At 42.1% G+C, this 21,325-nt stretch overlaps 1 protein-coding gene across 5 annotated transcripts in view; it reads left to right on the top strand.

The window, feature by feature from the left end:
- VPS35L (VPS35 endosomal protein sorting factor like) overlaps positions 1-21,325 on the top strand; it is a 143,551-nt gene that overhangs the window by 18,142 nt on the left and 104,084 nt on the right. For 3 of the 5 annotated variants that reach the window (XM_081560790.1, XM_081560791.1, XM_081560793.1), the window contains exons 4-8: positions 4,244-4,366; positions 6,970-6,994; positions 9,903-9,979; positions 13,819-13,947; positions 19,270-19,354. In XM_081560790.1, the coding sequence (XP_081416916.1) occupies positions 4,244-4,366; positions 6,970-6,994; positions 9,903-9,979; positions 13,819-13,947; positions 19,270-19,354 (439 nt within the window). Of the gene's footprint in view, positions 1-4,243; positions 4,377-6,969; positions 6,995-9,902; positions 9,980-13,818; positions 13,948-19,269; positions 19,355-21,325 lie in introns of all 5 variants that reach the window. The other 2 variants (XM_081560792.1, XM_081560794.1) reach the window with 1 other exon arrangement.

Below are 21,325 nucleotides of genomic sequence, written 5' to 3'. Positions count from 1 at the left end.
TATATTTTCATAGATATTTATGACAACAATTTCTGAAGATTTACATACATACTCATATATAAATAATAGCAACAACAGTAATAACAGTATCAGCTAACAGCATGGCAGGTGTTTTACAGTAAATTCCAAGTTTAGTTCCCATGCTGCCTTGTGCAAGAGATATTATAAGCCTCATTTAAAGAGGACCACACGGAGGAACAAATATGTTAAGTCACTTCCAAGCTAGAATTCATGTCCTGTCTTGACTTCACCATCATTCTTTGCTGGCATTGCATACATCTGTTTACTTTCTTTTTCTTTTTTAACGTATATACATTTTTTTTTAACTTGACCATATGTCTTGGAGAACATTCTATATTAGTACTTATAGAACAGCTTTCTTATTTTGAATCTTGCATTGTATCATAAGGAACAGGACATGCTCTCATTTGCCATGATGGACACATAAACTGTGTGCATGTGGGGTTTGGTGGTATCGGCAGTGGTGCATTGGTCCTTGAACGTACATAGATCTTGGTGCCCACACACAAGGGTTTCTATAGGGTAACTTCTTAGGAGTTGATTACTGGCTTAAGGCAATGTGTGTGTAAGAGTTTGATGGCTTCTGCCAGATTGTTCTCCAGAAACAGCTAATTAGTTTACACTTTCATCAGCATAGCAGTATTTTGGAGTGCCTGTCCCCTGCATCCTTGCCAACTAGGACAATTATGAGTCATTGAAAACCTTTTTTTTTTCTTTATCTTAGGCCACACCTTGTGGCATGTGGACCTTCCCTGACCAGGGATCAAACCTGTACCTTCTGCCATGGAAATGTGCAGTCTTAACCCCTGGACCACCTGCGAAGTCCTAAATCTTGCCATTCTGATTGTTGAAAAATAATCTCTTTTACTTTGCCTTTCCTTGATTCTTAATGAGTTTGAGCATCTTTTGATAGGTTTGTTGGCCTTTTGTGGTGAATTGGATTGAAAATTTTTTATCATAGTAAACCGTTAGACATACCTATTATCAGTTCAGTTGCTCAGTCGTGTCCGACTCTTTGCGACCCCTTGGACTGCAGCACGCCAGGCTTCCCTGTCCTTCGCCAACTCCTGGAGCTTCTCAAACTCATGTCCATCGAGTCAGTGATGCCATCCAATCTTCTCATCCTCTGTGGTCCCCTTCTCTTCCTGCCTTCAGTCTTTCCCAGCATCAGGGTCTTTTCCAATGAGTCAGTTCTTCCCATCAGGTGGTCAAAGGATTGGAGCTTCAGCTTGAGCATCTGTCCTTCCAATGAATATTCAGGACTGATTTCCTTTAGGATGGACTGGTTGGATCTCCTTGCAGCCCAAGGGATTCTCAAGAGTCTTCTCCAACACCACAGTTCAAAAGCATCAATTCTTCGGAGCACAGCTTTCTTTATAGTCCAACTCTTATAGCCACACATGACTACTGAAAAAGCCATAGCTTTGACTGTAGGGACCTTTGTTGACAAAGTAATGTCCCTGCTTTTTAATATGCTGTAGAGGTTGGTCAGGAAGCAACAGTTAGAACTGGACATGGAACAACAGACTGGTTCCAAATAGGAAAAGGAGTACGTCAAGGCTGTATATTGTCACCCTGCTTATTTAACTTATATGCAGAGTACATCATGAGAAACGCTGGGCTGGAAGAAACACAAGCTGGAATCAAGATTGCCGGGAGAAATATCAATAACCTCAGATATGCGGTTGACACCACCCTTATGGCAGAGAGTGAAGAAGAACTAAAGAGCCTCTTGATGAAGGTGAAAGAGGAGAGTGAAAAAGTTGGCTTAAAGCTCAACATTCAGAAAACTAAGATCATGGCATCTGGTCCCATCACTTCATGGGAAATAGATGGGGAAACAGTGGAAACAGTGTCAGACTTTATTTTTTTGGGCTCCAGAATCACTGCTGATGGTGACTGCAGCCATGAAATTAAAAGACGCTTACTCCTTGGAAGGAAGATTATGACCAACCTAGATAGCATATTTAAAAGCAGAGACATTACTTTGCCAACAAAGGTCCGTCTAGTCAAGGCTATGGTTTTTCCAGTGATCATGTATGGATGTGAGAGTTGGACGATGAAGAAAGCTGAGTACCAAAGAATTGATGCTTTTGAACTGTGGTGTTGGAGAAGACTCTTGAGAGTCCCTTGGACTGCAAGGAGATCCAATCAATCCATCCTGAAAGAGATCAGTCCTGGGTGTTCATTGGAAGGTCTGATGTTGAAGTTGAAACTCCAATACTTTGGCCACCTCATGCGAAGGGTTGACTCATTGGAAAAGACCCTAATGCTGGGTAGGATTGGGGGCGGGAGGAGAAGGAGATGACAGAGGATGAGATGGTTGGATGGCATCACCGACTCGATGGACATGGGTTTGGGTAGCCTCCGGGAGTTGGTGATGGACAGAGAGGCCTGGCGTGCTGCAATTCATGGGGTCGGAAAGAGTCGGACACGACTGAGCGACTGAACTGAACTGAACTGAACTGAGAGGTTGGTCAGAGCTTTTCTTCCAAGGAGCAAGTGTCTTTTAACTTCATGACTGCAGTCACCATCTGCAGTGATTTTGGAGCCCCCCAAAAATAAAGTGTGTCACTGTTTCCATTGTTTCCCCATATCTGCCATGAAGTGATGGGACCAGATGCCATGATCTTAGTTTTCTGAATGCTGAATTTTAAGCCAACTTTTTGACTCTCTTCACTTTCATCAAGAGACTGTTTAGTTCTTCTTTGCTTTCTGCCATCAAGGTGGTGTCATCTGCATATCTGAGGTTATTGATACTTCTCCCAGCAATCTTGATCCAGCTTGTGCTTCATCCAGCCTGGCATTTCGCATGATGTACTCTGCATATAAGTTAAATAAGTAGGGTGACAATATACAGCCTTGATGTACTCCTTTCCCAATTTGGAACCAGTCTGTTGTTCCATGTCTGGTTCTAATGATTTCTTCTTGACCTGCATACAGATTTCTCAAGAAACAGGTCAGGTGGTCTGGTATTCCCATCTCTTGATGAATTTTCCACAATTTGTTGTGATGCACACAGTTAAAGGCTTTGGTGTAGTCAATAAAGCAGAAGTTGATGTTTTTTTGGAACTCTCTTGCTTTTTCGGTGATCCAACAGATGTTGGCAATTTAATCTCTGGTTCCTCTGCCTTTTCTAAATCTAGCTTGAGCGTTTGGAAATTCACTGTTTATGTACTTTTGAAGCCTGACTTGAAGAATTTTGAGCATTACTTTGCTAGCGTGTGAGATGAGTGCAATTGTGTGGTAGTTTGAACATTCTTTGGCATTGCCTTTCTTTGGGATTGGAATGAAAACTGACCTTTTCCAGTCCTGTGGCCACCTCTGAGTTTTCCAAATTTGCTGGCATATTGAGTGCAGCACTTCCACAGCATCATCTTTTAGGATTTGAAATAGCTCAACTGGAATTCCATCACCTCCACTAGCTTTGTTCATTGTGATGCTTCCCAAGGCCCATTTGCCTTTGCATCCCAGGATGTCTGGCTCTAGGTCGGTGATCATGCTATTGTGATTATCTGGGCCATGAAGTTCTTTTTTGTCTAGTTCTTCTGTGTATTCTTGCCACTTTTTCTTAATATCTTCTGCTTCTGTTAGGTCCATACCGTTTCTGTCCTTTATTGTGCCCGTGTTTGCATGAAATATTCTTTTGGTATCTCTAATTTTCTTGAAGAGATCTCTAGTCTTTCCCATTCTGTTGTTTTCCTCTATTTTTTTGCATTGATCACTGAGGAAGGCTTTCTTCTCTCTCCTTACTACTCTTTGAAACTCTGCATTCAAATGGGTATATCTTTCCTTTTCTCCTTTACCTTTCGCTTCTCTTCTTTTCTCAGCTATTTGTAAGGCCTCCTTACAAATAAGGAGACCTTACAAGGTCTCCTCCTTGTAAGGATCTATTATATCATACAGTGAAGGACTATATGCCTTCTGCTCATGCCTTTTTTTTTTAATCTTGTTGAGGTATAATTGACTAATAAAATTGAAATGTATTTAAAAGGTCCGATGTGATGGTTTGATACACATATACATTGTGAAAATATTCCATACATTGAGTTAACTTGTCTATCACCTCACATATTTACCCTTTTTTTTTTTATGAGAACATTTAAGTTCTACCGTTTTAGCAAATTTCAGTTATCCAATACTGTTATCAACTACATCACCATGGGTTACTTATACTTTTTAAAACAATTGCTGCTGAATTTATTATCTTGCCTTTCCTTAGGACAACTCCAGAAAGAAACGTGACAGGGATGATAACTCCATCGTAGGATCAGATTTTGAGCCTTGGGCCAGCAAACGAGGAGAAATCCTTGCCCGGTACACTACCACGGAAAAGCTCTCTATTGTAAGTACCAGTACACTTTTCTCCCAGTGTCTGCTTCGGATGTAGTAGTCATTTCTTTTTGTTATTATGATTCTGCGCCTGATTCCAGCATATAGGTTCCTGGCCCGCTGCCCACCCCCCCCAGCAATTCTTCAACAGCAGCTCAGTGTCCTGTAAATCAACTCAGTTGTGATACTGGAGAAAGCATCAGATCCCACAGGTTAAGGGCTCAGCCCCACATCAGATGCCAGTCAAAAGTCCATGTTGTTAGTCTGCTTCTGACCAACTAGCTATAAGTCAGAGGTTCCCGTGACCACCTCTTTGGGTTCACTTATTATTAATTCCCTAGTGACTCAGATGGTAAAGAATCTGCCTGCAGTGCAGGAGACCCAGGTTCGATTCCTGGGTTGGGAAGATCCACTGGCGAAGGGATTGGCAACCCACTCCAGTTTTCTTGCCTGGAGAATTCCATGGACAGAGGAGCCTGGTTGGGCTAAAGTCCATGGAGTTGCAAAGAGTTGGACACAACTGAGCAACTAACATTTTGGGCTTCCCCGATGGCTCAGTGGGTAAAGAATCTACCCGCAGTGCAGAAGATACAGGAGTGGTGGGTTTGATCCCTTGGTTGGGAAGATCCCCTGGAGGAGGGAAATGCCAACCCATTCTTGTGTTCTTGCCTGAAAAATCCCATGGACAAGAAGAGCCTGGTGGGCTACCGTCCAAAGGGTCCAAAGGGTCGCAAAGACCCAAACACAACTGAATGACTAAGCACATAATAATTTGTTAGAATGGCTCACAGAACTGAGAAATCAGTTGACTCACTAGGTTACTGGTTTATTACTAAGGATATTAAAGGATGTGAACCAATAACCAGACGAGGAGATACCTAGAGTGAGGTCCTGAACGAAGGAGCGTCTGTTCACATGGATTTCGGGGTGCAGCATGGCAGCATGTGGATGTGTTCTGGTTCACCAACCTGGAAGCTCTCTGAACCCCATCTTTCTGGGCTTCTATGGAGGCATCATTACATAGGAGGATTCGTTAAGTTGTGGGCCACTGGTAATTGCCCCTAGTCCCTCTCTCCTCTTGGGAAATCAGGGAGGTGGGACTGAAAGGTTGGTTCCCCTGACAAACAGCCCTCATCCTTTGGTGCTGCGAAAAATTCACCTCATTAACATAACAAAAGACTCCTGGATTGTTCTCATCTAGGAAATTCCAAGTATTAGGAGTTTTGTGCCAGGTATCTAGACAAAGACTGATCATGTATTTCTTATTAAAAATCATAGTATCACAATTGTGTTGCCTAGTTTATTTTTCAGTTGGTATGTCAGTATTAGTTGGGATAAGACACGTTGATTGGTTGCTCAAAAAATGTGTCAAGAATCAGGTATCAGGCACAGTTCAGAAAAAGAATTGGAGTCACACAGTCCCATGTCTGGGGGAGGTGAGAGTTATGAGGGGAGGAGAGAGCCATCCTGAAGAAGGTTAACTTCTTACTGTTGTTCAGAGAGACCCACTGGTGGATTTTCTGCCAAGGCCAGAAGTTCACTGTGTCTTAAATGATGGCCACTAGGTCAAGTTGTTGGCTCATGGCTGGGGCTTACCCCATACTCTGCAAGTTGCTCAACTGGGGTAAGCAGGTTAATGCTTATGTACTTGAGGACTAGCTTGTAACTGAAGCCTTCCCTAAGGCTTCATCTCTCTTCACACTGGAAAGATGCCTAGAGGCTGGTGGTCCAGGGCTGTGTGGCACCTCTGAAGTCATCATTTCTGTCTTGCTCTGGCTTGTTCAGTGTCACCTCACGTCCAAATTGTTAGACGGTGGGAGGGGAGAAGTGGGATGCAGCCTCTCACATTCAAGAACACTTCCTGGAGTTCACTCAACGCATCCAGTTACATTTGTCTTGAAGGTCGTCACGGGCTGTTCACAGTGCATCCATCAGAAATTGGGTCTGAGAGCAGGGAGGAAGGGATGAGCTCAGTAGCAGCTAGGAAGGTTCTAGTCCCTTCTTCCAGAGTCTGTACTTGTTAAAAAGAATGGTGGCAGAATTGCTGGCCTGTTTAAAATTTTTTCTTACTGTTTTCTGATTGCATTAAGGTAATATAGAGCCGTGATTCTCAACCAGGAGTGAGTTTACTCCCGAGGCGACATGTGGCAATGTCTGGAGACATTTTGGTTGTCACAGCCATGGGAGTGCTACTGTATCTAATGTGGAGAGACCAGAGATCATGCTAAACATCCTGCAGTGCACAGGACAGCCCCCCACAACAGTTTTTCACCCCATAGCATCAGTATTGCCAAGGTTATGAAACCTTGATTTACTAGAGTACGCTGAAGGCTTTCACATGCCACCATTGTTCTCAAAATCTTGCTATTTGTTGGCTCACTTTGAAAGTCTTGAATTGAGTAGAAATTTGAATCTCTGCTAGTTTCTGGTGAGCTGTATTTTCTTCCTTTGAATAAATATTTCTGTTTTTCATTTGGATAAGTAAATGGCTTTGTGGCAAAATGATGGCTCATGTGGTCTTATTGCTACTTGGATAATAATGTAAAGATAAGTTTTTAACATAGAATTCAGTAAGTTTTAAAAAATATTAATACTTTTTTTTTTTTGCCTCTGCAGAATCTTTTTATGGGATCTGAAAAAGGTGAGTTTTTGTTGCTGTTACTGTTTTGGTGGAGAATTCTCCCATTACCTTTAAAATAGCTTTCCAAAGAAAAAAAGTTTGTAGTATCCAATCCTGATGTTTAATTCAGTTGAAGCTATTATTTCCTAGATTATATATAGACTTAGTAGAATTGAAATACATACTTAGATGATGAATGAAAGAAAAAAAGACCAAAGAGTCTACTGCTAGGAGTAAAACAGAAACCTTGATTTTGGGGTTACAGAGCAGTAGTCACCCCTCTTGTATGCCTCGTCGCTGGCTGGGAAATGGTTGAATTTCTCCTTTTTAGAGATTCTTTCCTTTGTTTTACATCTTTATCCCTTGTGAAAACACAGATCCGCCAATAAGGGGAATCACACATTCAGTTTTACCAGCCGCTGGTCCCTGAACACAGCAGTTCTCAATTTTTTCTGCCAGGAGACATGGTCTAGACCAGAGCATCTCATACTAGCTTTGCACCAGGGTCATCTGGAGAATATATATATTTCCTAAAATATAGACCACTGGATCCTACTCTGCTTATCAAAGTAATCTTGTGGAATGGATCCCAGGAATTCCAATTTTGAAGCTTCTGGGTGATTCTGAAGCCACTGACTGAGCTCCTGTATCACTGGGGTGCAGAGGAGCACAGGCGTGCTGTATTGCAAACTGCTGGTATGGCAGCTGCAACTCTCTGTGTTCTCTGCAGATTGAGACAGCACATTAGAAATCAAGAGAGTGGGGGCACCTTTGTTATAGGCGTAACTTTGACCCCAAACCTTAAAAAAAGTGAATCATAGCATTGCATGTCTACCAGTTTGGAGAGATTGGAAAGTGACCATATTACTAGCTGGTGAGAGTGTAGAGCAACAGAAACTGCCATGTGATGCTGATGGGAGTATAAAATGACACAACCACCGTGTAAAGCACTTTTGTGTTATCTGGTAAAATTGAAGACGGCCCAACCTTTTTCCTTAGCAGTTCCACTGTTAGAATATACCCTAGATCAGAAATTGGCAAACTGTATTCTCAAGGCCAAACCTGGCCCAAATCTGGTTTAATTTTGTAAATTATGTTTTATTGTAACAAAACCATGCCAGTTTGTGTACATATTGTCTATGGCTGCTTTTGTACGCTAATGTCATAGTTAAGTAGTTGTGGCAGAGACTGTATGGCTCACAAAACCTAAAATACTTACATATGGCCTTCTAGAGAATGCTTTTTTCCAACTCTGCCCAAGTCCACGTTTCTTAAAGTTTGGTCAGTGACATTACCTGGGAGCTTATTAGATATGCCGAGTCGCAGGCCCTACTGGACCTACTAAAAATCAGAACCTGTATGTTAACACATTCTTAAGTGATTATTGTAAGAGTTTGAGCAGTACTGCCCTGAGGAAACGCATGCATATAGGAACCAGGAGATATGCACAGAAATGTTCATAGCAGTGTTGTTCACAGTAGCCCCGAACAGGATACAATCCAAACATCCGTTGATGGTAAAATAAGAAATAATTTGTGATATAGTCACACCATGGAAAATACTAAACAGCAATGAAAATGAGTGAGCTGCAGTTCTGTGCAACAACATGGGTAAACTTTATGAACTAAAGTTAGTGGTGAGTGAAAGAAGCAGGAAAATATACCATCTGGGTGGTGGCTGCAAAGGTTTTATGTTGTTATTGTTCAGTCGCTAAGTTGTGTCCAACGCTTTGCGACGCCAAGAACTGCAGCACGCTAGGCTTAACCTGTCCTTCCCTATCTCCTGGAGTTTGCTCAAACTCATGTCCACTGAGTCAGTGATGCCATGCAACCGTCTCATCCTCTGTCACCTCTTTCTCCTCTTACCCTCAATCTTTCCCAGCATCAGGATCTTTTCCAATGAGTCAGTTCTTCACATCAGGTGGCCAAAGTATTGGAGCTTCAACTTCAGCATCAGTCCTCCCAGTGAAGGGTTGATTTCCTTTAGGATTGACTGGTTTGATCTGCTTGCTGTCCAAGGGACTCTCAACAAAGGTTTTATGATGGCCTGCTAAAATGTACATATATGCACGTTCTGTGATATTATTTCAAAGTGAAGGGGAAAGTAGAAACCAGGTCAAAAAATCAAATTATTTGGAATCTTAGTAGTTGTTAATAATTGAATAATTTTACCATGCTCTCAGCTGATCCCAGCAAATCTGTGCATTAACACCAGAGCTGTGAAACCAGTGCCTTAAAAGAGTAAAATTTAGTTCTTGAGAGTGAGTTCAGTAGGCAGGAGCAAGCAGGCCCCTGGTCTAGAACAGAAACCCCTTTAAGATGGAGAAAGGGTTCTGAAATAGAAGGCTCTGGAGGACAACAGGCAGCTGGACAGAGCACCCTGCCCTGTGACTAGCCCACGGCCTGGGGTCCTTTCCTTCTCTTCCCTCCAGTCCCTGCTGATGAGAATTGTGCTGATGGACGAGGGAAGGTGGCTCACAAGTCCTGTTTGCTTGAAGAGAGGCCTTTGAAGCTCTAGTGTTTCCACTTCTGGACAGTGGGATTGTTGTTCTGTTAGTTGTTAGTACAATTCTACACTGTGAGTAAAGCCTGAGAGGGCCTTTTGTTTGAGGAAAACAACTAAATGATGGATTCTTGGCATCCTTATCTGGACTGCCTTTCTTTAGGAATAAACAAATGATTTAGTGAAAAGTTTGTAAATATCAAATGTCATGGAACCCTTTTGAGGCTGGCCCGCTGCGCTCCCATGAACAGCAATGAAACTTGGGTTATGTAAGGATGTTGCTTTCAAAATCTCAGGGAGTTGTCTGTAATAAAATTGTTCCCCAGCTTCTTTATTCATGATGAAGCGTAGAGTGACCGATGCCTTCCTTTGGGGGTATTGGTGACAGGGGAAAGCCACCCATGTGACATAAATCCGTTCTGTCTAGGCAAAGCTGGGACTGCCACATCTGCAATGTCGGAGAAGGTTCGGACCAGGCTGGAGGAGCTGGATGACTTTGAGGAGGTGAGCGAGTCATTTGCTGAATCCCGGGAGCAGTGATGCTTCCGGTGCTTCTGCCAAGCGAAGTCAATCTTGTTGGCTGCTCTCTGATTAATCCTCGAGCTGCGAATTGTGTTCAGTCCTCCTGAGGCACCGACCGATCCGGGGAAAGATGCCAACGGTGCAGTTGGCCGAGCTTGCAGGAGTCTGCCTCGGGTTGGTTTTCCGAAGGCGTCCTTCTCACTGTGATCCTTGAGCAAACCCAGGGCGTCTGAGGACAGAGGTTAACTGTGGAAGCCAACTAGAACCATCTCCCGGGAAGCTGCTTTGCGTAGTGTGACATGGTCATGCCTGCTGCAGAGGCTGCTCGCAGCTGCTCTGCTGCTGGAATCTTTCATTAGCCTGCACGTGCTTTTAAAGAACACGACTCCTCTGCCAACTCATAAAAATTAGTAAATTTAACGTATGAAACTAGATTTCTGGATTCTCTTAAATTCCACCCAACTGTGGGCTCACAGTCTCATGTTTAATGTGGATGTGCACCATCCAGATTGTGTACTTCTCCCTGGCACAGTTCACTCATAAACATTACTAGCCTGGTTCCTGGGGAGGGGTGAGACTGGTAGGTAAGAGGGCAAACTCTGGAGGCCGACCTTGGGTTTGAGTCCTGGCTCTACTATTTGGTAATTCTGTAATTTGGGACACGGTGCTTAAGAACTTGAGCTCTGTGCCTCAGTTCACTAATCTGTAAAGTGGAGGTGCTACCTAGTATCTGCCTCTTAGGGTAAATACAGAGGATTACATGAGTTAATGCATGTGAAGTGCTTAGACCAGCGCCTAGCACGTTGTACATGCTTTGCAAGTGTTAGCTGATGTCACCACCATTCTGAGTCTAGAGGCCTTAGTTTGACTGCTTATTAACAGGGTAGCCTTGGGCATTCATCTTACTATTCTCATTTCCTCATCTGTAAAATGGAGATAATACAGTTGTGTGGGCTGAATGGGAATGCCTTGAAATCACAAAGCTCCATGTAATAGCGGCTTCCCTGGTGGCTCAGATGGTAAAGCGTCTGCCTGCAATGTGAGAGACCCGGGTTCAATCCCTGGGTTGGGAAGATCCCCTGGAGAAGTACTCCAGTACTCTTGCCTGGAAAATCCCATGGACAGAGGAACCTGATAGGTTACAGTTCATGGGGTCGCAAAGAGGCGGACACGACTGAGCAACTTCACTTTCGCTTTTTCTTTCCATGTAATAGCAGTTGCCATTGCTCTGTTCTACGTTTTCCCTCTGGTTTCCCGGTCCTTCTAGCCCTGAGACCAGAATTGTTAGCTGCTCAGCAGAGTCTAATAGCCAATATTTTATTTCTCAATTTAGTAATGACATTTTGAATTAGGGTACCTGAGAACCCCAGTCTGCATGTCACCAGCCAACCTTGGCTGGTGGGGAAATGCCAAGGGTTTTATGAAAGCTCTGTTGTCTGTTGAGTATCTGAAACTCACTTGAACTGGTTTATGTGGAAAATAAGGACCGTATTGAAGGATACACTGATCCAAGGGCACACAGGCCTGGAACCAGGAACTGAGAAACCACCCGCAACCCCAGCAGCCGTCTTCCGTCTCTCTCGGTTCTGTGTAGCCTCCAGACTCTTCCTAGTTCTCCTTTTTTTTGTTTTTGTTTTTGCCTTTGTTTTTCTGCTGACTGCTTACCTTCTCCCTGCTCACAGCAGCAGATGGCTGCCCCGTGGCTTCCAGGTTAACATAGCATATTTGTCAGGACAAGGCAAGGTTGTAAACAAATGAACCCCAATATCTCAGTGGCTTAATATAACAAAGGTTTATTTTCTTCTCGCAGTACTCATCCAGTGTAGGTGACAGGCATACCACCATCTCATGGTGCTGCCATCTCAACAGATGGTTCCAGGGTTGTCAACAGCAGAGCTGGAGACAGGGTCACTTCTCACTGCCTAGCCCAGAAGGGACACATGCAACTCGGCTCACCACCCGTTTGTCCAAACGAGTCCTGTGGCTCCTCCTGTAGCCGGGTGGCAGGGAGAATCCTGTCTCACTGTTCAAGTGACCAGTTGGGATCAGTTCACATTTCCCGAACCTCCTACTTGTATTTCTTTAATAAAGAGTTGTTCTAGCAATCCCACTCCTGGGCATGTATCTGGGGAAAACTCTTAATTCGAAAAGATACATACACCCCAGCGTTCATAACAACACTATTTACAATATCCAAGACATGCAAGCAATGTAAATATCCACCAGCAGATGAATGGATAAAGAAAATGAGGTACATATACACAATGGCATACTACTCAGCCATAAAAAGAATGAAACAATACCATTTGCAGCAACATGGATGGACAGAAAGATGATCATACTCAGTGAAGTAAATCAGGCAGAAAAAGATAAATATCATATGATACCACCTATATATGGAATCTAAAATCTGATACAAATGAACTTATTTGCAAAACAAAAACAAGCTCTAGACTTAGAAAACTTTTTTTTCCCCCTTATGGTTATGAAAGGGAAAAGGGTGGGGGGATAAATTAGAAGTTTAGGATTAGCAGATACAAACTACTATGTATAACATAGAGAAACAACAAGGACTTACTGTACAGCATGGTAAGCAACTATACTCAGTATCTTATAATAAACTATAATGGAAAAGAATATATATACATATGTGATATAACTAAATCACTTTACTGTACACCAGAAATGAACTCCGTGTTGTAAAGCAGACGTGATAACCACTACACTACGGAACCCTTGCCAGAAATGAACTCCATGTTGTAAATTAACTATACTTCAATTAAAAAAAAAAAAAAAGTTCTTCACTTTGGATTCCAGGGAACATTCATATAAAAAGGATTTGGTTTCCGGTCTCCTCATGTGGGGTGTTAGCATGACCTTCACTCCTGTGAAGTGTGTAATCAGCATCTTAACAAGAAGCCAAGGATTAATAAGCATGTACTATGTGCCAGTGGTACTGGGCTTTACATATGTTGTTATTTCATCCATGTGATGACCTCACCCGCTTCTGCCGTGGGTTTTTGCTGAGTCTGCTCTCTGTCCTGAATGCACTCTTCTTGGTCTAGTTGATACCCCTCCATCGCCTAGTTAATACCTGCACCCCACTGAGAATTTGTTTCAAGCATCACTTGCTCCAGGAAGCCATTCTTGACCACCAGCCTAGACTAAGGTGAACCTTTTCCCCAACATTTGCGTATCCCTGAAATTGAGCTGTGTCTCTCAACTGGTGGATGTCTACCATCAGCATTTTGTCTTCCTTAGTGATACATGAAATAGTTGTGCTTCTTAGAATGGACACCTCAGATTTAGATACACTGTGATATGTATCTTCATAGAATTGGTTTCCCTGAATATTTGTTTCTGTATTAGGGTCCATCTTGTTGCCTGTACCTTAAACTCCATTAGTCTTGAAGTAATGTCTTTTTGTACAACATTGCATCTGGGACATCTAGTATACCATACTTGCCTAGTGTACACCATGTCCCATTAACTATGTGTTGAATAAAGGTAAGTCCTGTTATCATTGTTCACAGAGGAGACTCCGAGAGGAAAACAGCTGATCTCGAGTCATATGGCTAGAATGTGACTAAGCTGGGAGTGGGCTCAGGTCCGACTTATGTTCCAGGCCAGTCTCCCAGTCATTACCCTCTGCCCATCTTTGCAGAAAACTCAAAGAACTTCTTTGATCACAAGACAGAACTATCGATCTTGCTTGGGATATGAGGACAACCTACAGATCAAAACTCAGCTAATATTCATGGGGGTGGGGAGTCCAAAATGTTTTTCTTCTGTGCTTATATCTTTCTACTTTCTGCCCACAGGGATCCCAAAAGGAGCTGTTGAATTTGACTCAACAGGATTATGTGAACCGCATAGAGGAGCTCAACCAGTCCCTGAAGGATGCCTGGGCCTCAGACCAGAAAGTGAAGGCTCTAAAAATAGTCATCCAGGTCAGGTTGAGTGATGTTTTTTTTTTTCCCAGAATTTCCTTTGTAAAACTCCTTTGTGGATAATTAGGGTTTTCAGAGGCCTGCCTTCAGGGTCTTACCCTAATTTTTTCACCTGTTCCATTTTCACCTACCTCCTGTGAAAGTCCATGATTATGAATCAGTGTTTTTTATGAGCTGGCTAATCCCAGGGCCACCACGTGCAGCTGTATAGATTATGCACCGTGCAATTCCAGGAAACTTCACCCTAGATTACAGAATTACTGATGTCCCCCAGGGTTGTGCAGTTCGTTGGCCCTGTTACAGCCCCTGACACATTTATGATCTGTATACACTAAAGATTGAGCAACTGTGTTTTGGGTTTTCTTGACCAGATTGTCTTTGTATCTTTGGGACCAATGGTTGTATGTTCCTGATGTATGCATTTTGGGGTCATCTTCTGTATAATGATGTGGCACAGACAATGTGTTTATAGCGTCAGAGGTACATTTGTTGAGTCCTCTTTGTTGATCCATGACAACTTTTGGATCACAAAAGCAAGTTCTGCAGGGAAAACAGCTTATCCTGTCTCTTGAATCATAAGAACATCCTGTCTTGGCAAAACATGTCCAGAAGTACACTATACAAGGAATGATGTATGCATTATGATATGATACGATATGCAGAGGTAACAGAATTGCCGAACAGCCATTTTAGTTCAGAAGGACAAGCTCTCGTTCTTGTTTATTGTCCTGGGAATGTGACATTTGTTTTCTTACCTTTTTTCCTGGAGCAGGGTTAGGAGAGTCTGAGAGTCTTTACACTGGGTACTTGAAAGCGTTTAGGATAACACTTTGTATGGCAGGTACTATTTATTTTGGTGTTCATGATAGAGGCAAAGCCAAGCCCATTTCCCTTCTATCACAGTTGTTAGCTGACAAAGTAAATATCTGAAGGTTTCTCTCATCCTGGAGGCACATGGTGGAGGTTGCTTGCTGAGTGGCTCAAGTGAGAAAATATCTACACTAACAAGAGTTTCTTCAAAATATTTTCTTTGGCAACATCTCTCCATAGAGTTTTGTAATACAGAACTGTGACTTCTAAGAGTTTTACATCTGGAGGAGATTTGATTCATGTCTTCCCAAAGAAAAGAACCATAAAAGTGTTTAATTAACTCCACATCTGGTTAATAGTAATTATTTGACTTTCAGTACTTTAAAGACTAGCTTCTTTATCCAAAAAAGCTAGTGAAGGCACAGAGTATCGAGAAATGAGCACAGTTGCCCTTATTTGCTCTGTAGTAAGATTTTACTTTGTTTTGTTTTTTCAACTTTATTGAGATAATTTACATGTCCTAAAATTCACCATTGTAAATGTACAATTCAGTAATTTTTAGTAAGTTTATAGAGTTGCACAGCTATTCCACAATCCAATTTTAGAACATTTTCATAGCTACTTCCACTTTAAGCTCCAGAAAAACCACTGATCTGCTTTCTGATTCTGTGAATTTACCTTTCCTGGACATTTCATGTATGTGGGGTCATTCAGGATGTAATCTTTTTGCCTCTGGCTTCTTTCCCTTACCATGTTTTTGATGTTCATCCGTGTTGTTATATCAGCACTTTTTTTTTTTTTTTTACTGCAGAATAGTATTCCACCGCAGGCATAACCACATTTTTCTTATCTACTAGTAAGTTGGTGGCCATTTAGGTTGTTTCCACTCTGGCCATTATGAATAATGCTGCTGTTCACAGTTGAATACAAGTCTTCATATGGACATATATTTTCATTTTTCTTGGATAGATTCCTAGGAATGGAATTGCTAAATAGTATGGTAAGTTTATGTTTACCTTTTTGAGGAATAGCCAGTTTCCTTTCCAAAATAGCGGCACTATTTGCATTTCCAGCAGCAGTGTGTGAGGATTCCAGTTCATAATGGTATCTTTTGAAATGTGGAAGTTTTTAATTTTAATGAAATTTAGTTTATCAGTTTTCATGCTTTTGGAGTTGTATCCAAGAACTGTTTGCGTAACCCAGGGTCATGAGAATTTCTTCCTATTTTCTTCTACAAAGTTTTATAGTTTTAGCTCTTACATCTAGGTTTATGGTCCATTTTGAATTACTATTTTGTATGTATAGTGTGAGTGTCTAAATTTATTATCATTTTTTTGCTTATGGATAGCCAGTTGTCTCAGCAGCATTTGCTGAAAAGACTTTTTCCTGTTGACTTATCTTGGCATCATTGTCAGGTCAGTTGGCCATAAATGTAAGGGTTTATTTCTGAACTCTCAATTCTATTCCATAGATCTCTAAGTATGTCCTTAAGTCAGTACCACCTGTCTTGATCTATAGCTAGCCTTATGGTAAGTTTTGGAACTAGGTAGTGTAAGTCTTTTAATTTTTTCTTCTTTTTCAAAATTATTTTGGCTCTTCTGGGTCTTTTGTGTATCTGTATGAATTTTAGGATCAATTTCTACAAAACAAAAACAAAAACAAAAACAAAACCTTCTGAGATTTTGATAGGGATTGTGCTGACCCTATAGATTAGATGGAGAGATTTGCCATTTCCTTCTCCAGGAGAATTAATCTACTGAGGCATAAATTATGTATCATTCATTCTGTTGGTGAGTTTCCAGTTCTTCCCTTTTCTTTTTCCTTTTTCATTATTATGAACCATGTGAACACTAGTCATGTCTGCTGGTGACCATATAAAGTGTTTCTCTAATGAAGGCCCATACCGAAAAGTAGAATAGCTCAGGTGTATGGTGTGTGCCTTATCCACTTTTCCAGATGATGCCAAGTTATGTTCTGCAGTAGCTGTGCCAGCCTGCACTGTAGTGGCAAAGTGTGAGAGTCTGTGCTGTTCGGCAGCCTATCAGCATTTGGTATGAGTAGACTTCCTATTTTAATTTTTCCAATTTAGGAGGTAATAAAATCATATTTTATTGTGATTTTAATTTGCAATTCCCTGATTATAATAAGATTGAACATCTCTTCAAATGTTTATTGGCCACTGGGGTTTCTTTTTCTGTAAGATGCCTTTTGCTGATTTTCTTTTGCTCATTTTTCCATTATGTTATTTGCATCTTTCTTATTGATTTTTAGGATTTAAAAAATATATGTTCTAGGCAATAATTGTCCTCTGATTAGTCTGCTTCCTTCCTTCTTTCCTCCTATCCATCCATCCATATAGTCATACTTTTTTAGTACTCAATCATAGGTTATCTTTTAATTTATTCATTTGCTTTGGTTCAAATTTTTGTCTTTTAATTCCAACTTAGTTTTTGAAATTGTTAGTTTCCTTCTAGAATATCACTAATTGGCAACAAATGGAAAACATTCCTTTAGTATTTTTTCTGTGGTGTTGATAAATTCGATAGCAAGTATTTCAGGCAGGTAATTGACCAGTCAGTTGCTCAGGAAATGTTGGTAACAATGGTTCTCAACCTTGGCTGCATATTAGAATCACTTGGGAGCTTTAAGAAATCCTGTTTTCCAAGCTGAACACTGGAGCTGCTTGATCAGAATCCCAGGCACTGTTATTTCACAGAGTTCCCCAGATTATTCTGAAGCTGAGAACCCCTGGTTTGTAGAATGCTTATTCCATTCGGAGGGTGGTCCATATTGTGGATTTCACGAGCCCAGTGTATCCCAGGCTGTGTCAGTACAGCACCTGGAGCCCTTGTTTAAAATGCTGATTCCCCGGTGCCTCCATGAGTGGTTTTGACAAGTAGGTTTGGAGAGGAGCAGGGACTCTGTTTTCAATACATACCATGGGGTGCCTGATTTTTATTAGTTTAGGAAACTGCAGCAAAGCTTTAAAAAAAATAACTGTGGAATCTTCAAAATAGTAACTTCAATTTATAGCATTATTATGACTTTAACTTTGGATTAAAAAAACCTTATATTCTGTGACACCAGCTTGGGAGACAAAATCAAAGCAGTGTTGGGAATCGCCAGCTGTGTTTAATTTGAAATCTTCTGTTTGAATTCCCTCTCCCTCCCTCCTCACCACGGGCAGTAACTCATCTCTTAGGGGCTCTGGTAGAAACTCAGGAGATGTCACATCCCTAGGAACTAAGCGCTGTGTACTGTAAACAGTCTCTAAGATTCAGAGCTGTTTGTTTTTTCCAAGCCCTGAAGTCTCATGGGGTAATTGTTTAAGTTGGAGCTCTCATAAAGGGCATGTGAAAAACATAAAGCAAGGTGTCAGGAAATGGAGTTCTGTGTATATCCAAATGCCACACTTGGTGTCAATGCCATTGTTTTCACAGCTTACGTTCCCCTCACCTCCAACCCCCAAATAACATCTGGGCTATGAGAGGTTCCTTCACAAATTGGACACATTGTTTACTTTTAATTATATAATGCTAAAGAGAAACTTGATAAATCTAATAATTTAGATATTGGGTAACAAAGCCAAACTGAAAATACATGTCAGTGTACATCTTGATAAGATGAACTTTCTAGCCATTCACTGCACACTGAAGGTGCATACATATGAAAGGACTCTTTCTAAATGTCCAAATAGTTTTGGTTTTTACATGACATTTTTTATCTCTGATAAACTATGGCAAGGTCATCTAGTTCCTTATCCAGACTTTTGAATCTGTAAAGACTTCAGGGTATTACTTTGAATTCTTCAAAGTAGAGATATACTTTTGTTTTTGATTATACGAGATGACTTCATCTGAGGTGTTCAGGGCCACACTGTGTGGCTGTAGTCTTCGGTTTTGAGTGCTGAACATGTCAGTGGCCTTCTGGCGTAGGTGATGGTGGAGGGATTGAGCAATTTCCTGCAAACCCAAAATGTTCCTGGTGTTACAGAGCACAGTTCCAGAGAAACATGTTACTCTTTGAAACTTGTCAAGTTTCTTTTTAGAAGGAAATTTAAGAGTGAGTATAAATAATAGATGCTAGTTCAAGAAGCCCTGAAGATTTACCTATGAGGTCATTTCATAGAAAAGAACATTTAAAAATCAAGACTATTCTGAAATAAACCAGAGGAGGCCATACTGAAAAGATGGAGTCACCTACAAGGATGCTGGTTGACTTTCCTGGTGACTGCATACTGATCCTAGTTCAGACCCTCTGGATAAGATTCCTGAGTTGTGGCTTTTCTGGAGGGAGATGATGGTGCCTTTCCTTTAGAGGCTGTGTTATGAGCAGAGTCGACTGCCTTTGTCAAAAGCACAGTGGTATTTCTTGTCACTATACCTCCAGAGACTAGCACTAGGCCTGGCCCATGGTAAAAACTTGTGCTTGTCTGTAGAAATCCTTTACTTTGCAGGCTTGGAGTGTTTCAACCCAGTCAGACATGACAGAGTGACTCTTCTCTTTTTCTAGTGCTCAAAGCTTCTTTCAGACACAAGTGTTATTCAGTTCTACCCAAGCAAATTTGTCCTTATCACCGACATACTTGATACATTTGGTAAGTACTAGTCTTATTCATCTTAAATGTAAGAAGTGGTTTGTTTTGCCAGCAGTTGGACGGTCGAGTGGCTTTAAAATAGGTTCTGCTGTGGTTTCGGTTATGAGGTAAGTCATGAGGGAAATCATAGCCCCCACCCTTACCCTTGCTCCCCTGCTCATTAATAAGTGCTGTTTTTGAAATAATTGTATTTTTTTAACTTAATTTTTATTGGAGTATCGCTGCTTCACAATGTTCTGCTTGTTTCTGCTGTGCGGCAAAGCAAATCAGCTACACATATACATATATCCACTCTTTCCCAGATTTCCTTCCGATTTAAGTCACCACAGAGCAGTGAGTAGAGGCCCTGTGCTACGCAGCAGGTTCTCATTAGCTGTCTGTTTTATATATAGGCGTGTGTGTGTGTGTGTGTGTGCATGCACACTTGGGTGCTCATGCACTCATTTGCTCAGTTGTGTCTGACTCCTTGTGACCCCATGGGTGGACTGTGGCCCGCCCGGCTTCTCTGCCCAGGTCATTTCCCAGGCAAGAATACTGGAGTGGGTTGCCATTTCCTCCTCCAGAAAGAATTTTAGATTTCTTGTTTCTAAACTTCTGATAGGCTGGTAAGGTGAGCAAGCGAAGTGGGGCAGGCTGGGGAGCACACGTCCTATCCAGGCCCTGATCCGTTGCCAGCCAGCTCATGGCATCTGGAACCCACTTTGTTCAGAACTGAGCCTGGCATCTCTTCCCAGCCCTTCCCCACCCATGCTGGGTTTCTGTCCTAGGGAGCGGCGGCACCATGCACCCTGTTGCCCACTCTGGAAATCTGAACATCTTCTGCCCAGGCCCCACGTACAGTCCGTCACCAGGTTCTTCACTTCAGCCTCCTCAGTTTCTCCCCAGTACTCCATTTTTCTGTCTTCTCTGTTAAAACCGTAGTCTAAGCCTCCATTCTCTGCCCTGTGGATGATGGCTGCAGCTCCTGTGAGGTCTTCCTGCATCATTGTGGTAGCCCCTTGTCGCGTGCTTCACCCCTCAAGCCAAATGATCTTGGCGAGCCCAGCAGAGAGGTCTAGACGGAAGAGATTAACCAGGAGTCCCATGGAGAAACAGGTCGTCTCCATGCTGCTTGTGATGGTCAGTGGCCAAGACATCATGCCATTAGCAGTTTGCCCAGACCATGCAGCCCGTGGGCCATACGTGATGTTCAGCAGTGAGGTGCCCTGCAAGAACTACGAGACAGTCTCCTTTTGAGAACTGAACGCAGAGGAGGTTGGCACATAACCTTGGCTGTCTTGCCAGTGGTCTCCCAACCTGGCAAGTCTAGCCTGTAACCCATTGAAAGGTCAAATGTGTTAGAAAACAAAATATCATTCAAAGAGACCATATAGTTCTGTGTAGGAGACCGAGGACCTGAGTGTATTAAGAACAAGTGATAGAGAAACTAACTCATACTAGTCTTAGAGAAGGGAGGGTACTTATTGGCTTATGTTGAAATGTCCAGGGGTCATTTCTGGCTTCAGGTACAGCTGGATTTAAGAACTCGAACATCTTCAGGACCGTGGCTTTTCCTAGTACTTTTTCTTGGGTTGACTTCATTTTCAAGCTCCACAAGGTGTCCCCAGCATCTATCAGCTTTGCTGCTAGTAGTTCCAGGAGAAGGAAGGAAATTCTATCCACACTTTCCAGCAGAAGTCTTAGAATTCACCTCACTAGTCTGGCTTGGATCACTTGTCAGTCCCTGAGCCAGCTATGGGATCTGGAGGAGGGAATATGCAGATAATCCAGAGCTGGGATATCCCAAAGAAGAAAGGGTGATGCTCTTTCCAGGAGAAAAGGGAATGGGAGCTAACTGAAGAGACATCTAGGGTCTTTGGGTTCAGATGATCTGGGGAGGTGGTGTCAGACGCTCTGCTGGGCGCTGAGGATGTCAGCAAATAGGAAACAAAAATCCATGCATTTGTGGGCTGTGCCACAAAGAGACTCACA

Source organism: Giraffa tippelskirchi, chromosome 13 (genome assembly GCF_054371585.1).
Source record: "Giraffa tippelskirchi isolate mGirTip1 chromosome 13, T2T-mGirTip1v1.2.pri, whole genome shotgun sequence".
NCBI classification, from domain to species: domain Eukaryota; kingdom Metazoa; phylum Chordata; class Mammalia; order Artiodactyla; family Giraffidae; genus Giraffa; species Giraffa tippelskirchi.
The sequence above is the reverse complement of the archived record's forward strand: the minus strand, read 5'-3'. Positions and strand labels throughout refer to the sequence as shown.